Source organism: Daucus carota, chromosome 3, assembly GCF_001625215.2.
Source record: "Daucus carota subsp. sativus chromosome 3, DH1 v3.0, whole genome shotgun sequence".
Classification (NCBI taxonomy): domain Eukaryota; kingdom Viridiplantae; phylum Streptophyta; class Magnoliopsida; order Apiales; family Apiaceae; genus Daucus; species Daucus carota.
In genome coordinates, this window is record NC_030383.2 from 4,397,166 (window position 1) to 4,410,737 (window position 13,572).

Consider the following 13,572-nt stretch of genomic DNA (forward strand, 5'->3'; position numbering starts at 1 on the left):
ATTGTCGAACAAAGAAATAAAGATTTTCATCATCCAGGTCAGCAAAATCAACAACCAGAAAATAATATTTTATATGAAAGATTCTCGTCATACACATGCTGAAAAAGAAATAGGCTGAAGCCTCCTTGTAACAGCTACTACAACTTTTGTTCAAGTGAAAAATACCTCAGATTTAGAAAACCTGTTACAAATATATTTTGTGTGTGAGTTCAAGAGTATAAAATTTCCAACAAATTAAGCATCTTAGGCGTGACCTTGTCCAGAGATCATGCTGTGTTTATTTGAATGAAATAAAATAAAATAAAGGAAGAAGAGAATCAAAAATTATAAAAAAATTTTATAGAGATTCAGAAATTATAAGATGATAGTAATTAAATATAAGTAGGGAATCATGATAAACAAGTGAAATGATCATTCTTTCCAAAATACAGTTTTCTAGTTCAAATAATTTGGTATGAAATGATCAAAGAAGTGAAAATTTAAAACATTTTCTTGTTGTTGTTTGTTTCATGAAATCTGTCATTCCCTTTCCTTTCTTTTAGTTTTAGATTTATCACAAATATCTTATAATCCATTCCGCCACCCCTACTAGGTATTTCTTTTTCCTTTCCTGATTCTTTTTTTATTTTAATTTATAATTTATTTCATAAATCATTAACATTAAAATATAATGTGTAAAATATTTTTGAACATCAAAAATAAAATTTAATTTAGTTTATTCATATTAAAAATAATTTTAATATAATTTATAAGTCAAGATATTTATAAAAAGAATATAATTTTTAAATAATAAAATATATCAAATTATAAACATAAATATATTTGACTCTTGAGAAATTATTTAATACTTAAAAATCAAATACAGGGATAATCATATAATTTTTCATTCTGTTTTTCGACCAAAACCAAAAGAAGGTCATTCTTTTTTTTCTCTTCGTTCCTCATTCTAAATTCCATTCCATTTCCGTAGGTCGAACCAAACGGCGGCCCCCAAGTGCGTTCCAAAACCTCTACTTGAGCGCTTCATAAGCTTTAATTTGGGGAGTAAAGGCGGCAAACAACTGCCAGCCAGCCAGTAAGGAAACAAAATCTGAAAGAGGTACAACTAAATGGGTTTCTTACAAAAATGGTCAGTGAAGACATTTCAGGAAAACTAAACTTTGAAACGCCAGCAAATCGAGTAGCTAAAAACAAGAAGAGTTAAAAATTGTCATCAGTACCAAAAGAAGCAGACAGTTGAAGATCAGGCCTTCCAAATGACAAATGACAACCCCAGTAATTGACAGGACCGGGGCCGAGAAGGACCGAACTAGTTGGGGATATTGTTCCTAAATGACTTGGTTTACTTATAAGTTATAACAAGTGAGATGCACAAATTAAGCTCACATTGATTATGATACCCTTAATTAAAATGATAAAGGAACATAATTAGTAAAAAGAAAATGATAAAGGACCATGACTCAAACACGGAAAGGTATAAGCAAAAGCAGTAGCCATAGGCCCATAGCTTAACGAAGAACTAAGTGATCATTTGCATTAGAATGAGAGTTAACTACATGTAAATCTCATTAAAGTAATAATGTTAAGAATTAGGACCAATGATATTTTTTTTTATCGGTAAGTACATTACTTTATCAAGTGTAAAAATACAATATCTGCTGGTAAAAAATTATTATTTTAACGAGGATATTATTTTATCGATTATTTCTTAATCGAGCTTCGACTGTACTCATATTATATGAAAAAATTATTTTATATATTCTTCTCATTCTCATCGCGGTGGTTCTTAGAAACAAGATGATTCTCATTGCATTACTTTTACGAACGAACACCTTGCATCAATTGAGGCACCACGTTAAGGATTCATAATTCTCTGGACATGGTGCATTATTTTGACTAATTTTACCCAAAGTACAGACATATTCAGGATATGGCCACAAATACAATGTGATGAAATCTTGTTAAGTGGATGAATAGAATAGCTTGCGCTGCAAATACTCCAGAGGATACACAATGACACTCCAGTCCATCTTTTTTGGCAAGAAAATACGAGCCGAGTCTGTGTCGTCGCAAGGAACGTAGAGGGAGATCTTCCGCTTATTTATTGCCTGCAATGGCCTTGCATTTTCGTTCTGCATAATATTACAATTACATAGGTAAGGTAATTAAGAATAAGCCTGGTACTTCGTAAAACCAATACTTATACATATAGGTAATTATCTTACACCGTGAACAGCATTAAGCAGCAGGTCTACTTGGCTTTTCGAAACAGTCATTATCTAAATCATTTAATTCAAGGTTAATCATCAATTCGACGATAAAAAAAAAAGACGAAAATGAAGTAAACCAGTACTGTTCTTGATATTACATTTTGTGCATGCTACTAATTAGTACTAACCTTCTTCTGGACAGTCCAAATGACGCCTTCAGTACAAGGGGGAGTCGTAAGAGAACCCGAATATCTATAAAAACTCTCATCATCTTCTGTTATATCATCGGGATCAATCATTCCAGGGTAAGTTTCTGTGATGTTTGATTTCACCATCGTCTTCAAGTATTTCTTCAACTGAAGCCCAAAACAATGCTCATGAAAATTGGGGCAGGAAAAATTATAGTACAGATTGTGTCCGAAATCATAAAAGGATACCTGTTTTAAAAAAGGGTCTTTTCCGCCTATTTTGTACAGTACAGCAAGTACAGCTATATTGCCGGTTTTCGCATTTACATGGACTGCATGTCGTTCCAACTCAAATCTAAAATAAAATAAATTCAAAAAATTATTATTCGAATAAAGTGATTGTTAGTGACTCGTAGAAGAAAAATATTTAGGTACCTCTTGCCGTTTACGGTGTGCTCAGAAGGTACATGCCAATGAACTTGTTGGAGTTGATAATATATCCCATTAATCTCAATGTATCCTGCATCCCCCGTCCATTCAAGCTGCAATTTCAAATTTCCAACAAAAAATTAATATTTATCGCTGCTAAGTTCTATTAAACTTGTTAATTTAACATGTCATCAGAGTTAAGTCAGGATATCTCTCTATCAGTGTTCGAGTCATACACAATTGAAATTTTTTTAAGTAAAATTCAATGCTTACTGCTATGTCGTGCCCTCTGTTTACCAGAGTAGTTAAAGAAGCCTTGTACTCCGTATCTACTTCGACGGAGTCTGTAACCGTCTCGACCTTTACATTCGTCACATCAACCGGAGATTGCATTTTCCCGGTCTTGCATAATATCCAGTCTGGATTCAGGTTTCCCCACTGGCTAGGCCCCCTCCCGCTGCTTTCATTGTAGTTATAGTCTCCGTTACCTAAATATTTTGACATAAAAATTAACATACAGCATTTAAGCTCAAATGGTTGAAGTAGACTATAACAATTAAAATGAAATTTGCTCAGGATACAACATTTTTAGCGATGGGATTATTTCGATACCTGAGAAGCTGCCCGGTTCTTGAGCTTGGCTTGTTTGTGCATGCAGAATAAGAATAATAGTAACAATAATATGCCCAGCCATGTATATGGATTTCATTTCCGTGTCTCGGAATTATGTCATATGTACACAGGATGAACTACTATTTATAGAGGGGTGCAAAGGTTATATTGGAGCCATTGGTCTGTTCCGTTCTTAAAATATAACATGTGACCTAGATTTTAAACAGGTTTTCCTATCAATTTTTGCAGGTCTAATTCTGCTCCATATTCTGGTTAATACTAAAAAACTATGAACCTAAAAAATAAGCTGACAAAGATATCACATAAAGTTATTACAAAAATATTTATTACGTGAATTTTCTTTAAATTCAATTTTAAGAACCTACCAAAAGTGTAGCTTAATAATTTGAATATTTTAAGCGAAACCTCTTGGGCGGTTTATTTGAGATATTTGGTTCTAGTGACCAGCACCGGTTTGATATAAAATCTTTTTTTTATTATATGTATTTTCTTTGAAATTTGATTATATACTTATTTTCTAAGGAACTTTTCAAAAAATGTATTTGTAAATAGTAACTTATCATATTTTATACGTAATTATAAAAGCATATACATCTGAGGTCAAAATTTTGTAATAAAACTAAATTTTTTTAATAAATATTTAAGGTATTAAGATAAATGATCTACTATTTGATTCTAATAATTTAATCTTCTGTTTTGGGATTATAATAATAAATGTATGAACATATTTTCGTATTTTAATAGTATTAGAGTAGTCATGTTTTAATTTTCTGCCTGCTTAACTGTAAATGAGTGACGTATATTTTTTATGAACTTAATCTTCCCTTAGATAATATTTTCGTGGACAATATTGTACACATGCAAATCGATAATATTAGTGGTCCATTAATTATGTTTTGAAGCGATCGTCTGTGGTCCATTTTTGTTCACATATGCATGTGTTTCTCGTGCCCGTAACAAACATGTTCTTTTTAACGAGTGCATTTAATTCATAGCGACTCTGTTCTACTCCCTCCCTCCCTTTTTACATGTCCCTTTTGAAATTTTTTTTTGTCCCAAATTACTTGTCCACTTCTCTTTTCAAAGCAACTTTTTGTATGTTTTTTCAAAATGTAACAAATTCCAATGTTTGACTAGCATATATATATATACACAACTCTATCTAATTCATCACATTTATTAGGGATATGTATGAAAACAAGATATCCACCTAACATTTTCTTAAGATGCGTTATTTTTTCAAAAGGGACAAGTAAAAGGGGACGGAGGGAGTAATTCTTTTCAAATAATACGACAAATATATTGCTGATTTTAGTTAAACATGATAATAAATTATCATTAATTTGTTGTATTTTAGGATACAAAAATACCTTATAGTAGTATATATTTAGATTTGATTGTCATTATTAAATACCACAATTTACTAGGTTGACATAGGAGTATAAATGATAATTAGTGTACAAGTGTTTCTTGATAAGTTGAGGTCTCTTGGATTTTATCATATATTTTAAACCTATTTTTCAGAAATAAAAATTTATCACTAAACGAAAAGTATCTATAATTCTACTTTTTAATAAAAGAAGTCCTTATTTATCATTTTGGTAAATAACGAATATAATCCTTAACATTTATATTTAAAAAAATTATAAATATATATATTTCTTTTTAAAAAAGGTAAGCACTTAAATTATATTAAAAAAAAAAAGGTTGACCCCAAACAGGTTTAAAGGTTCCCGCAAATTAAATACACATGTTTTTAGTTCACAGTTGGCCTCACAAAGTTTGGTAAAGCGAAATTAGTGTGGTTCAAGATATCTGACGAGGAAGCAAATTTGAGGAAACACCTAGTTAGCTGGCAGAGGATCTTCTTGAGGATAGAAAAAGGAGTTTGGAGGCGCCACCAAAAATTCAATATCTCTTTCGAACATTTCAATGACTTTGTTCATCGAAGGCCGATCATTCGGCCTCAATTGTATGCACCACAATGCTATTATCACCATCTTTTTCACTAATTTCCGTTCTTCCTCTGTAGCACCATCCATTTCAATCTCTTTTCCCTCGGTACATTGTTCATAAACCCACGAGGGGAAGTGATTTTGGCTGACATGATCCACAAACGGGTTCGATTTTTTCCTCCGGCCTGCCATTTCCATCAACAACATTCCAAAACTATAAACATCCGCTTTGTATGAAATGCTTCCGACATTCTTGTAAAACATCTCTGGCGCCATGTAGCCCATTGTTCCTCTTGCCGCGGTGAGAGTCACAATGCTGTCACCAGTGGCGTACAATTTTGCAAGCCCGAAGTCAGAAATTTTTGGATTGTAATTCGTATCAAGAAGAATATTATGAGGCTTGATGTCAAAATGCAGAATTTGCATGTCACAACCGCGATGCAAGTAATGAATCCCAGTTGCTATTTTGTAGGAAATGTCATACATCTTTTCCCAGCTTAACGAAACCATTTCTTTCTCTGTTCCTTCTTTGCAAAAGAGGTATTTCTCTAACGATCCATTAGGCATGAACTCATAAATCAGAGCTCGTTTTTGACCTTCAAAGCAAAATCCAACAAGTTCCACCACATTGACATGATGAATCCTTCCGCTTGTAGCAACTTCATTAATAAACTCTTGTCCAGTTGCTTTGGACTTGGCCAATATCTTTACGGCTACAGAAAGACCACTCCGGAGCTTTCCCTTGTAAACAGTACCAAAGGCTCCTTCACCCAACCGATCTCTGAAATTATATGTGATCTTCTTAATATCTGTGTAGGTGTACCTTATAGGCATCAAGTTGCTTTGAGCTTGAAGAAAATCCTCAATGGTATTGTAAATAGATAAATGCCTTCTTTTTGCTCTGTAAACCAATACAGCAAGCAAAAATGGGATTCCGAAAAGATATCTTGCAGCAAAAAATGATCCTGAAAGCTTGAAATAATTCTTAGCACAGTTGCAGTCACAAGACTCAAATTTGAATGCAATTTTTACAACTCAAGTAAAAAAAGGTAATGCAAGAAGAAGTCATCTTACCCGTAATCTGTCCTATAAGCCTCTTGTTTCCTATTAAGCATTAAACGAAAAACAAAAATCAAGATAAGTACTGATATTTATTTTTTTTATATGAAAAGAGCAAAATCTGCAAAGCTCACCCTGGAATGCTTCAATCAATCCATCCAAGTTCATCTTCAGGCCTACATGATATTGATAAATGTCAAGACTCAAGATCTTCTTAAATTGCAACCGGATGAATTTTCAAGTCTTTACTCACACTTCAGTGAAATTTTGTAAGAGTTTAGCCGATGGAAGTTGCAGCTGTATTCACAAATCCAAGCACGAGGCTCGTATCCAACAAAACAATGGCTCGCTCCACTTTTGTCACACTTCAAGCAGTGCAGGAATTCCCAGGCAACATCAAATCCATAAACCATCCCATCATGAATTTCCGAAAACTCAGGTTTAGCCTTATTCAAGAGATGATCAGTAAGAGGCCATTGGGATGACACCCACGCGATCTTACTCACCCTGCAATTATCTTCCAGTTCTGATATATTTAACGATCCAGCCACAACATAAGCATAAGAATAACTATAATACTTTTCCAAAACCTTATACGAAAATGATGAAAATTTTGATGTAACATTTAAGTATCTCCTGGAAATTACAGGAGACGGACATTCAATCCATATAACGGGCCAATTATGCTCCGTTATATCGGTATATTCTGCTACTTCATCCTGATAGAAATTTTGGTCTTGAAAAAATTGAAAAGGAAGAGAAGAATAGTTATTCTTCTCGAGCCCCGGATCAACAATTCTAATGGTGAAATTCTCATAGTTGATGTCTTCAACATAGTAGAGTTTATGTGAAGGGGTGTATAAGCTGGTGCGATTATTGGCACAAGAAAGCTGATAGGTGAATTGATAATCATCACATGTCTGATGATCACCTTTCAGTGTAAAAGGACAGGTTATGTTTTGGATATTACCACAAGATGAAGGAGAGAGCAAGGTAGCTTTGCATGAGGAGGAGTATATTATCAAGATGATTGTTAGTATTTGAGAGAGAGTTGTGTAATTTGCAGGTACAGAGTAAGGCAAGCTCCAAAACCCCATGTTTTTTCCACAGCAAAATTGAGAAAACTCTTCACACTTTTGCCTAAGAATAGTCGCAGTTTACGTTTACAAATGAGCCTTGAAGAATCAGTAAACTTTTAATTTTTCAGAGAACTTCCCTAAGACCAAATAATTTGGTTTCCATGGTAGAGAAAAAGAATTTTATGCTGATATATAATAATTTCTCTTGTATTTAAATCGAGATGGAGAGAACATTATTATAATCAAAATTATAATATTAATAAACTAAAATTATAATTATTTTTATTTATGATAATGTAATATATAAGACAGCAAAGATGAGTTCTTTTCTATCAGCAAGTCAGCGAGTGAGAATGCATGCATCAAAAATTCAACGTCAAACAAGTTGGGCACGACTCTCCTCAAATGTCACACTTAAGATATATACATTATACAAGTCATTTAGTGGTGTTTGTCTGAGATTTATAAGTCCAGCTTTTGGATTATAAGCTATGAGCACTTATTTGTATCGTATGTGTAATAAGTTAGGAAGCACTTATAAAAAGTTAGGAATGCTGGTTTTTATTTCAGGGCTTCTACTTATTTACCAAACACTTTAATCACTTATAAGTCTTATCCTCCTTCTAACTTCTACTCCACTCATTTATTTTAAGCAAGAAACACTTATTTTAAACTCACCCGAACGGTCCCTTAAGATGCATGTCAATTCAGGTTGCCTTTGTTGATCAATTCTACTTCACATTGTGATTGTTTTAGAAGAGCATGATTTGGACAGTGCGTTTATCGTATTTTTACTCATCAGCCTTGCTAGTTAAGCTTCTTTGCATACTGAATAAGCTGAGAAGATTCGATAAGTACTTATTTTTCTTCTGTAGTGTTGTAGTTTTTCTTCCTATTGTAAGTGATAAATTATTACAAGTTTCCCCGAATAAATATCCAAATCCAATCATCATTCTTCTTCAGTCTTCACATACAAATTTTGAATCAGCTAAATTATGGTCAAGTCCCCAGTAGTTATTTTTCTTTCTTGCTTTCTACTAGCGTGGTTTTCAGTAGGATTTGTAGCTGCAGATTCAAATACAGATGAATGCAGGGCCGCAAGATGCTTCCCTTATGACCCCGAAATTCGGTTCCCTTTCTGGCTCAAACATAAGCAGCCGAAGCACTGTGGCCTTCCCGGTTTCCAAATTTTCTGCCACAGGGGAAAAACTGAGATAAACATCCAGTACCTCGCAAACACGAGCCTCCACGGAACCCAACTCCTCCTTTCTATCAAAGCAGAAGTCGATAAGATCAATTACACATCGCGAGAAATAGAGCTGGATTTGGCCTATGAGAGTGAAACCAGCAGTCTGAAACTGGTTCCCATGTCGAATTCTTTTTTCTCATCCACTATATATCCTTCTCCGTTCAGATTAATATCACCTCCGAAAAATGTAACATTCGTCAGTTGCTCCTCAGAACTTAAAGGAGGCTATTTTGGATCAACTAAAAGGCTGACTTCTCTAAGCGGAGAAGATTTCCCAGTTTACACATTCACAAAAGGCGAAACCATTAGTGTCTCACCGATAATCTCCTGTGTTAAGATTTTTGATTCTTACGGCATTTTGCAGTCTTACCAGACCTTCAACTGGTCCATTCCCCCACAACAACCTACAGGAGGTAATTGATTTTAGAAATTTTTGATGAATTCTAATTTTTACAGCTTCTTCGTGATCATGTTATAAAATGTTAATGCTACAAAATGGTTTTACAGGTCAGGAATCGATTAAGCCTATAGCAGGTATAATTTCAGGTTCTGTTCTAATAGCGGTTCTATTTGTGGGATTATCGTTTTATACAGTCAAATCATTTAAACAAAAAAAATATGATCAACTGAAAATTGAAATGTTTCTGGCGGATTACAAAGCCATGATACCGACAAGATACACTTTTGCTGATATCAAGAAAATCACTAGTCAGTTCAGGTATAAATTAGGTCAAGGAGGTTATGGATCCGTGTACAAAGGTAAAATCACCAATGAAATTACGGTTGCAGTGAAGGTCTTGCATAGCGATCCCAAAGCTAATGGGGAAGACTTTATTAACGAAGTGGGTACTATAGGACGAATCCATCATGTTAATGTGGTTCGCATGGTTGGGTATTGCGCTGATGGGTGCAATCGAGCTCTGGTATATGAGTTCCAGCCTAATGACTCCCTAGCAAAGTTCACATATTCTGGTAAAAATCATGGGAAAAAATTTCTCGGTTGGGAAAAGATGCAAGAAATTGCTTTAGGCATTGCTAAAGGAATTGAATATCTTCATGATGGGTGCGCTCAACAGATTCTCCATTTTGATATCAAACCTCATAATATCTTGTTGGACAAAAATTTCAGTCCCAAAGTTTCAGATTTTGGTTTGGCCAAGCTGTGCTCGAAAGACCAGAGTGCTGTGTCAATGACTGTGGCCAGGGGAACCATTGGGTACATTGCGCCTGAAGTATATTCTAGGAATTTTGGAAAGGTGTCGGCCAAATCAGATGTCTATAGTTTTGGAATGTTGTTACTTGAAATGGTAGGGGCACGGGAAAATGGGGAAATTGATACGAATGAAAACACAAGTGAAACATACTTTCCAGAATGGATTTATCACCGTTTGGAGGAAGGTGGGGAAATAGCAATTCAAATAGACAACGAAGAAGATTTATACATTGCAAAAAAATTGACGATTGTGGGACTAAGGTGCATAGCGTGGCATCCAGTGGACAGACCTGTCATGAAACAAGTTGTTCAAATGCTGGAAAGAGCAGAGTATCCAGCAATGCCACCTAATCCTTTCGGATCACTAAATGCAAGACCATTCACTAACCATCTGGAAGCTATTTCTGAATCTGATTAACTAACAAGATAAGTAATGTAAGTATGTAGCTTTGAAATATCTTCACATTGTTCTATCATAGTTTACATTTTACATATTTTGCTTAGACTCATTATCAGAAATGTAATCTCGTTGTAACATGCTAAATTATAGTTTAATTGCTTGCTGTTGCTCTCGGTCTTAAAAGCACGATGCTCTGTCCCAGCACGACTAGTTCCAAGTTCAATGCAGCTATACATGAAGGTTTTGCCAAGAACTTATTTGGATAATAATAACGTGAGAATAGTGAATCTTAATTGACAGTAAAAATGGAAGTGTTCTTGATCAGTCACACAATCACTATTGTGAAATCAGTTTGGGCTTCTATCATGAAGAGAAAAATCTATTTCCAACAATCTGAAGTCGCTCGGGTTCGTATTATTGAGAGTGAAATATATTCAACTGGATGTGTAGAATAGCTTGCGCTGCAAATACTCCAGTGGATAGAAAATGACACTCCAGTCCATCTTTTTTCGAGAGAAAACACAAGTCCAGTCATTCCCTTGGCAAGGAACATAGAGGTAGATCTTCCTCTTGTTTATTGCTTGCACTGGTCTCGCATTTTCATTCTGAATAAGTCACAATTATATATAAGTAAAAATAAAAAGCAGATGCATAATTAAATTCCAATGTTTAAAAAGACTTACACCATGGACAGCATCAAGCAGCAGGTCAACTTGTCTTCTTGAAACAGTCCTTATCTACAACATTAAATTCAAAATTAGTAACTGATTTATTATAATAGAAAAAAAAAAAAGAGGCAAGATGAAACTGAAGTGAAAATCAGTAACCTTGTTCTGGACAGTCCAAGTGACGCCTTCAGTACAAGGGGGAGTCGTAAGGGAACCCGAATATCTATAAAAACTCTCCTCATCTCCTGTAATATCACTGGGATCGATTATTCCGGGGTAAGTTTCATTTATGTTTGTTTCCACCATAGCCTTCAAATATCTCCTCAGCTGATGGCCAAAACATTAGACATGAAAATTAAGAGCAGGAAATAGTTGATTAAGTATGCTTACATAATCCTTTAGAACAAAAATTAATACCTGGTTTAGAAATGGATCTTTTCGGCCTATTTTGTACAGGACACTAATCACAGCAATCTCGTCTGTTTCCACATTTACATGAACTGCATGTCGTTCCAACTCGTATCTAAAATAAAATAATAATTCCGAAGTTATAAGAATACTATTTTTTTTAAAATAAATTAACTGTTGGTAAGACGCGGATGAGAGATATCGGGGTACCTCATGCCATAGACAGTGTGCTCAGAAGGGGCATGCCAATGAACTTGTTGGAGTCGATATTCCATGCCATTGATCTCAATTGATCCTGCATCACCTATCCATTCCAGCTGCAATTTCATATCCCATCACAAGTTTAATATATGTTAGGTACAAAGTGTTAGCAGTTATCTCATATCTCTGTTGTGGGAGAGGCAAATATAATATTATTGTGGAGTCAGGCTCGCTTTAGTTGGTACAACACTGATAGCCAAATAACCCGACAGACTTCCATGTGCTTAGGGTGGAGTCGGGCAGATAACTAGAATATAAACATAAGGAAAATGCTTGGTGCACATAAATGTGTACAAAATTTTGTACATAATGATATGTATTGAATTTTAATAAGAGTGGGCCCCTGTATTTACATCAATCACCCAATCAAAACCCAACACATCTATTGCCACATCATTATGTACAAAAATTCTGTACACAATTTTGTGCACCTAGTACTGCTCTAAACGTCACGTTGGAATGCAAGTAAATTTATTAACTTACAGCAATATCGTGTCCTCTATTTACTAAGGTTGTAAAAGAAGGTTGGTGCTGCGCATATACTTGCTCCGAGTCTGGAACAGTCTCAACCTTTACGTTTCTCAGATCAACCGGAGATTGCATTTTCCCCTTCTTGCATAATTCCCACTCTGGTTTTAGCTTTCCCCACTGGCTAGGTCCCCTCCCGCTGCTTTCATCATACGAGTATTCTTCTTGTTCCGCTAAATTATAGACAGCATATATCTAACTTCAAATGGCTGAAATGGAACATATATAGCTAGGGAAAATGAAAAAATATCTGTAAAATTTGTTGCTTAATTACCTGAGAACCAGCTGCCGAGTTCTTGAGCTTGGTTTGTTTGCGCATGCAGAATCAGAATACAAACAATAAGACCAACTATAAATTTTGATCTCATTTCGTATGTCTAAGATCGATATTTTGAATTAGATGTAGTAGATACTGATCGATCCAAAAAGTGTAAATTAAAACACAACTGTACAAGCACTTAGAGTGTATAATCTTATGCACATCACGGAGGGTTTTATATATAGAAGAGCGTAAAGTATTCTTAGTGGAATTTGACAGTACATTCACAGTATTGGTTACGTGCTAGGACTAACGTCACATTTATTTTTGACACATATTTAATGGAAATATATAATATATGTATAAATTTTTATTAAAAAATATAAATAAAAGGACAAATATTTAATTCATATAAAAATATAATATTTTTTAATTATATTTAAAATACTTATCAAAAGTAAAAAACGAAAAGGCCCATTGTCGTGACCGTTAGGACAATGTTGACCAGACCACAAACCTTGGGTAGTTAGGTTAAGTCGTGAGTGGATGAAGACCTCATGGTGCATTATTAGGTACTCCCTCTGTCCCATTTTAACTGATGTTTGACTTTTTAACACGTATATTGAGATGCAAAAAATCTATATCTACACTTAATAAAAAAATTCAATTTTTATATCAAATTAAAGTTTAGATTCTAAACTTTCATTTGATATACATTTTATAAAGAATGATTATATTTAGATATGATTTTTTTAACACCTTAAAATACGTGTAAAAAAGTCAAAAGCAGTTAAAATGGGACGGAGGGAGTACTTTTCTGTTCTTAACTATTCCCAAAAATTTATTTTCCTAAACGTGTTTTTTTAATTTTCAAAACAAAATTCTGCTTGAAAAGCCGATTAGTGTTACCTGTTTCCACTAGGGATGGGCATTCACCCCCGCTCGACCCCGATCCGATCCCCGCCCCTGTTAAGGTCGGGGATTCGGGGAAATTTCGGGAGCGGGGCGAGGATCGGGTAAAGTTTTATTAAAA

General features: G+C 34.5%; 4 protein-coding genes across 4 annotated transcripts; 1 reads left to right on the plus strand and 3 right to left on the minus strand.

Moving 5' to 3' along the window:
• Nucleotides 1-1,783: 1,783 nt before the first annotated feature.
• On the minus strand, nucleotides 1,784-3,596 carry LOC108211968 (alpha carbonic anhydrase 7). The gene is made up of 7 exons (XM_017383702.2): nucleotides 3,440-3,596; nucleotides 3,101-3,315; nucleotides 2,834-2,940; nucleotides 2,648-2,753; nucleotides 2,399-2,566; nucleotides 2,226-2,279; nucleotides 1,784-2,132 (listed from the first exon to the last, which is right to left on the minus strand). The coding sequence occupies exons 1-7, from the start codon at nucleotides 3,534-3,536 to the stop codon at nucleotides 1,962-1,964; spliced, it is 918 nt and encodes a 305-aa protein (XP_017239191.1). The 5' UTR covers nucleotides 3,537-3,596; the 3' UTR covers nucleotides 1,784-1,961.
• A 1,510-nt stretch (nucleotides 3,597-5,106) lies between these two features.
• On the minus strand, nucleotides 5,107-7,734 carry LOC108211618 (rust resistance kinase Lr10). The gene is made up of 4 exons (XM_017383262.2): nucleotides 6,728-7,734; nucleotides 6,609-6,650; nucleotides 6,490-6,519; nucleotides 5,107-6,380 (listed from the first exon to the last, which is right to left on the minus strand). The coding sequence occupies exons 1-4, from the start codon at nucleotides 7,569-7,571 to the stop codon at nucleotides 5,305-5,307; spliced, it is 1,992 nt and encodes a 663-aa protein (XP_017238751.1). The 5' UTR covers nucleotides 7,572-7,734; the 3' UTR covers nucleotides 5,107-5,304.
• A 593-nt stretch (nucleotides 7,735-8,327) lies between these two features.
• LOC108211963 (rust resistance kinase Lr10) lies at nucleotides 8,328-10,576 on the plus strand. Its single transcript, XM_017383696.2, has 2 exons — nucleotides 8,328-9,215; nucleotides 9,310-10,576. The coding sequence occupies exons 1-2, from the start codon at nucleotides 8,549-8,551 to the stop codon at nucleotides 10,431-10,433; spliced, it is 1,791 nt and encodes a 596-aa protein (XP_017239185.1). The 5' UTR covers nucleotides 8,328-8,548; the 3' UTR covers nucleotides 10,434-10,576.
• An 80-nt stretch (nucleotides 10,577-10,656) lies between these two features.
• Nucleotides 10,657-12,758, minus strand: LOC108213717 (alpha carbonic anhydrase 7). The gene is made up of 7 exons (XM_017385511.2): nucleotides 12,555-12,758; nucleotides 12,236-12,453; nucleotides 11,702-11,808; nucleotides 11,501-11,606; nucleotides 11,243-11,410; nucleotides 11,099-11,152; nucleotides 10,657-11,020 (listed from the first exon to the last, which is right to left on the minus strand). Exons 1-7 carry the CDS (start codon nucleotides 12,646-12,648, stop codon nucleotides 10,850-10,852), a joined length of 918 nt encoding a protein of 305 aa, XP_017241000.1. The 5' UTR covers nucleotides 12,649-12,758; the 3' UTR covers nucleotides 10,657-10,849.
• Nucleotides 12,759-13,572: the final 814 nt, after the last annotated feature.

What these genes read in the sequence shown, in the direction of transcription:
- LOC108211618 (XM_017383262.2), bottom strand. Translation starts at nt 7,571, where the DNA reads ATGGGGTTTTGGAGCTTGCCTTACTCTGTACCTGCAAATTACACAACT. An exon ending in ATTGATTGAAGCATTCCAGG is followed by an intron (nt 6,520 to 6,608) that starts GTGAGCTTTGCA and finishes AATGCTTAATAG; the next exon opens with GAAACAAGAGGCTTATAGGA. An exon ending in GCTTATAGGACAGATTACGG is followed by an intron (nt 6,381 to 6,489) that starts GTAAGATGACTT and finishes TCAAGCTTTCAG; the next exon opens with GATCATTTTTTGCTGCAAGA.
- LOC108213717 (XM_017385511.2), bottom strand. Translation starts at nt 12,648, where the DNA reads ATGAGATCAAAATTTATAGTTGGTCTTATTGTTTGTATTCTGATTCTG. An exon ending in ACTCGGCAGCTGGTTCTCAG is followed by an intron (nt 12,454 to 12,554) that starts GTAATTAAGCAA and finishes TCTATAATTTAG; the next exon opens with CGGAACAAGAAGAATACTCG. An exon ending in AAGATCCATTTCTAAACCAG is followed by an intron (nt 11,411 to 11,500) that starts GTATTAATTTTT and finishes TTTGGCCATCAG; the next exon opens with CTGAGGAGATATTTGAAGGC.
- LOC108211963 (XM_017383696.2), top strand. Translation starts at nt 8,549, where the DNA reads ATGGTCAAGTCCCCAGTAGTTATTTTTCTTTCTTGCTTTCTACTAGCG. An exon ending in CCCACAACAACCTACAGGAG is followed by an intron (nt 9,216 to 9,309) that starts GTAATTGATTTT and finishes ATGGTTTTACAG; the next exon opens with GTCAGGAATCGATTAAGCCT.
- LOC108211968 (XM_017383702.2), bottom strand. Translation starts at nt 3,536, where the DNA reads ATGAAATCCATATACATGGCTGGGCATATTATTGTTACTATTATTCTT. An exon ending in AAGACCCTTTTTTAAAACAG is followed by an intron (nt 2,567 to 2,647) that starts GTATCCTTTTAT and finishes TTTGGGCTTCAG; the next exon opens with TTGAAGAAATACTTGAAGAC. An exon ending in TTTGGACTGTCCAGAAGAAG is followed by an intron (nt 2,280 to 2,398) that starts GTTAGTACTAAT and finishes TAAATGATTTAG; the next exon opens with ATAATGACTGTTTCGAAAAG.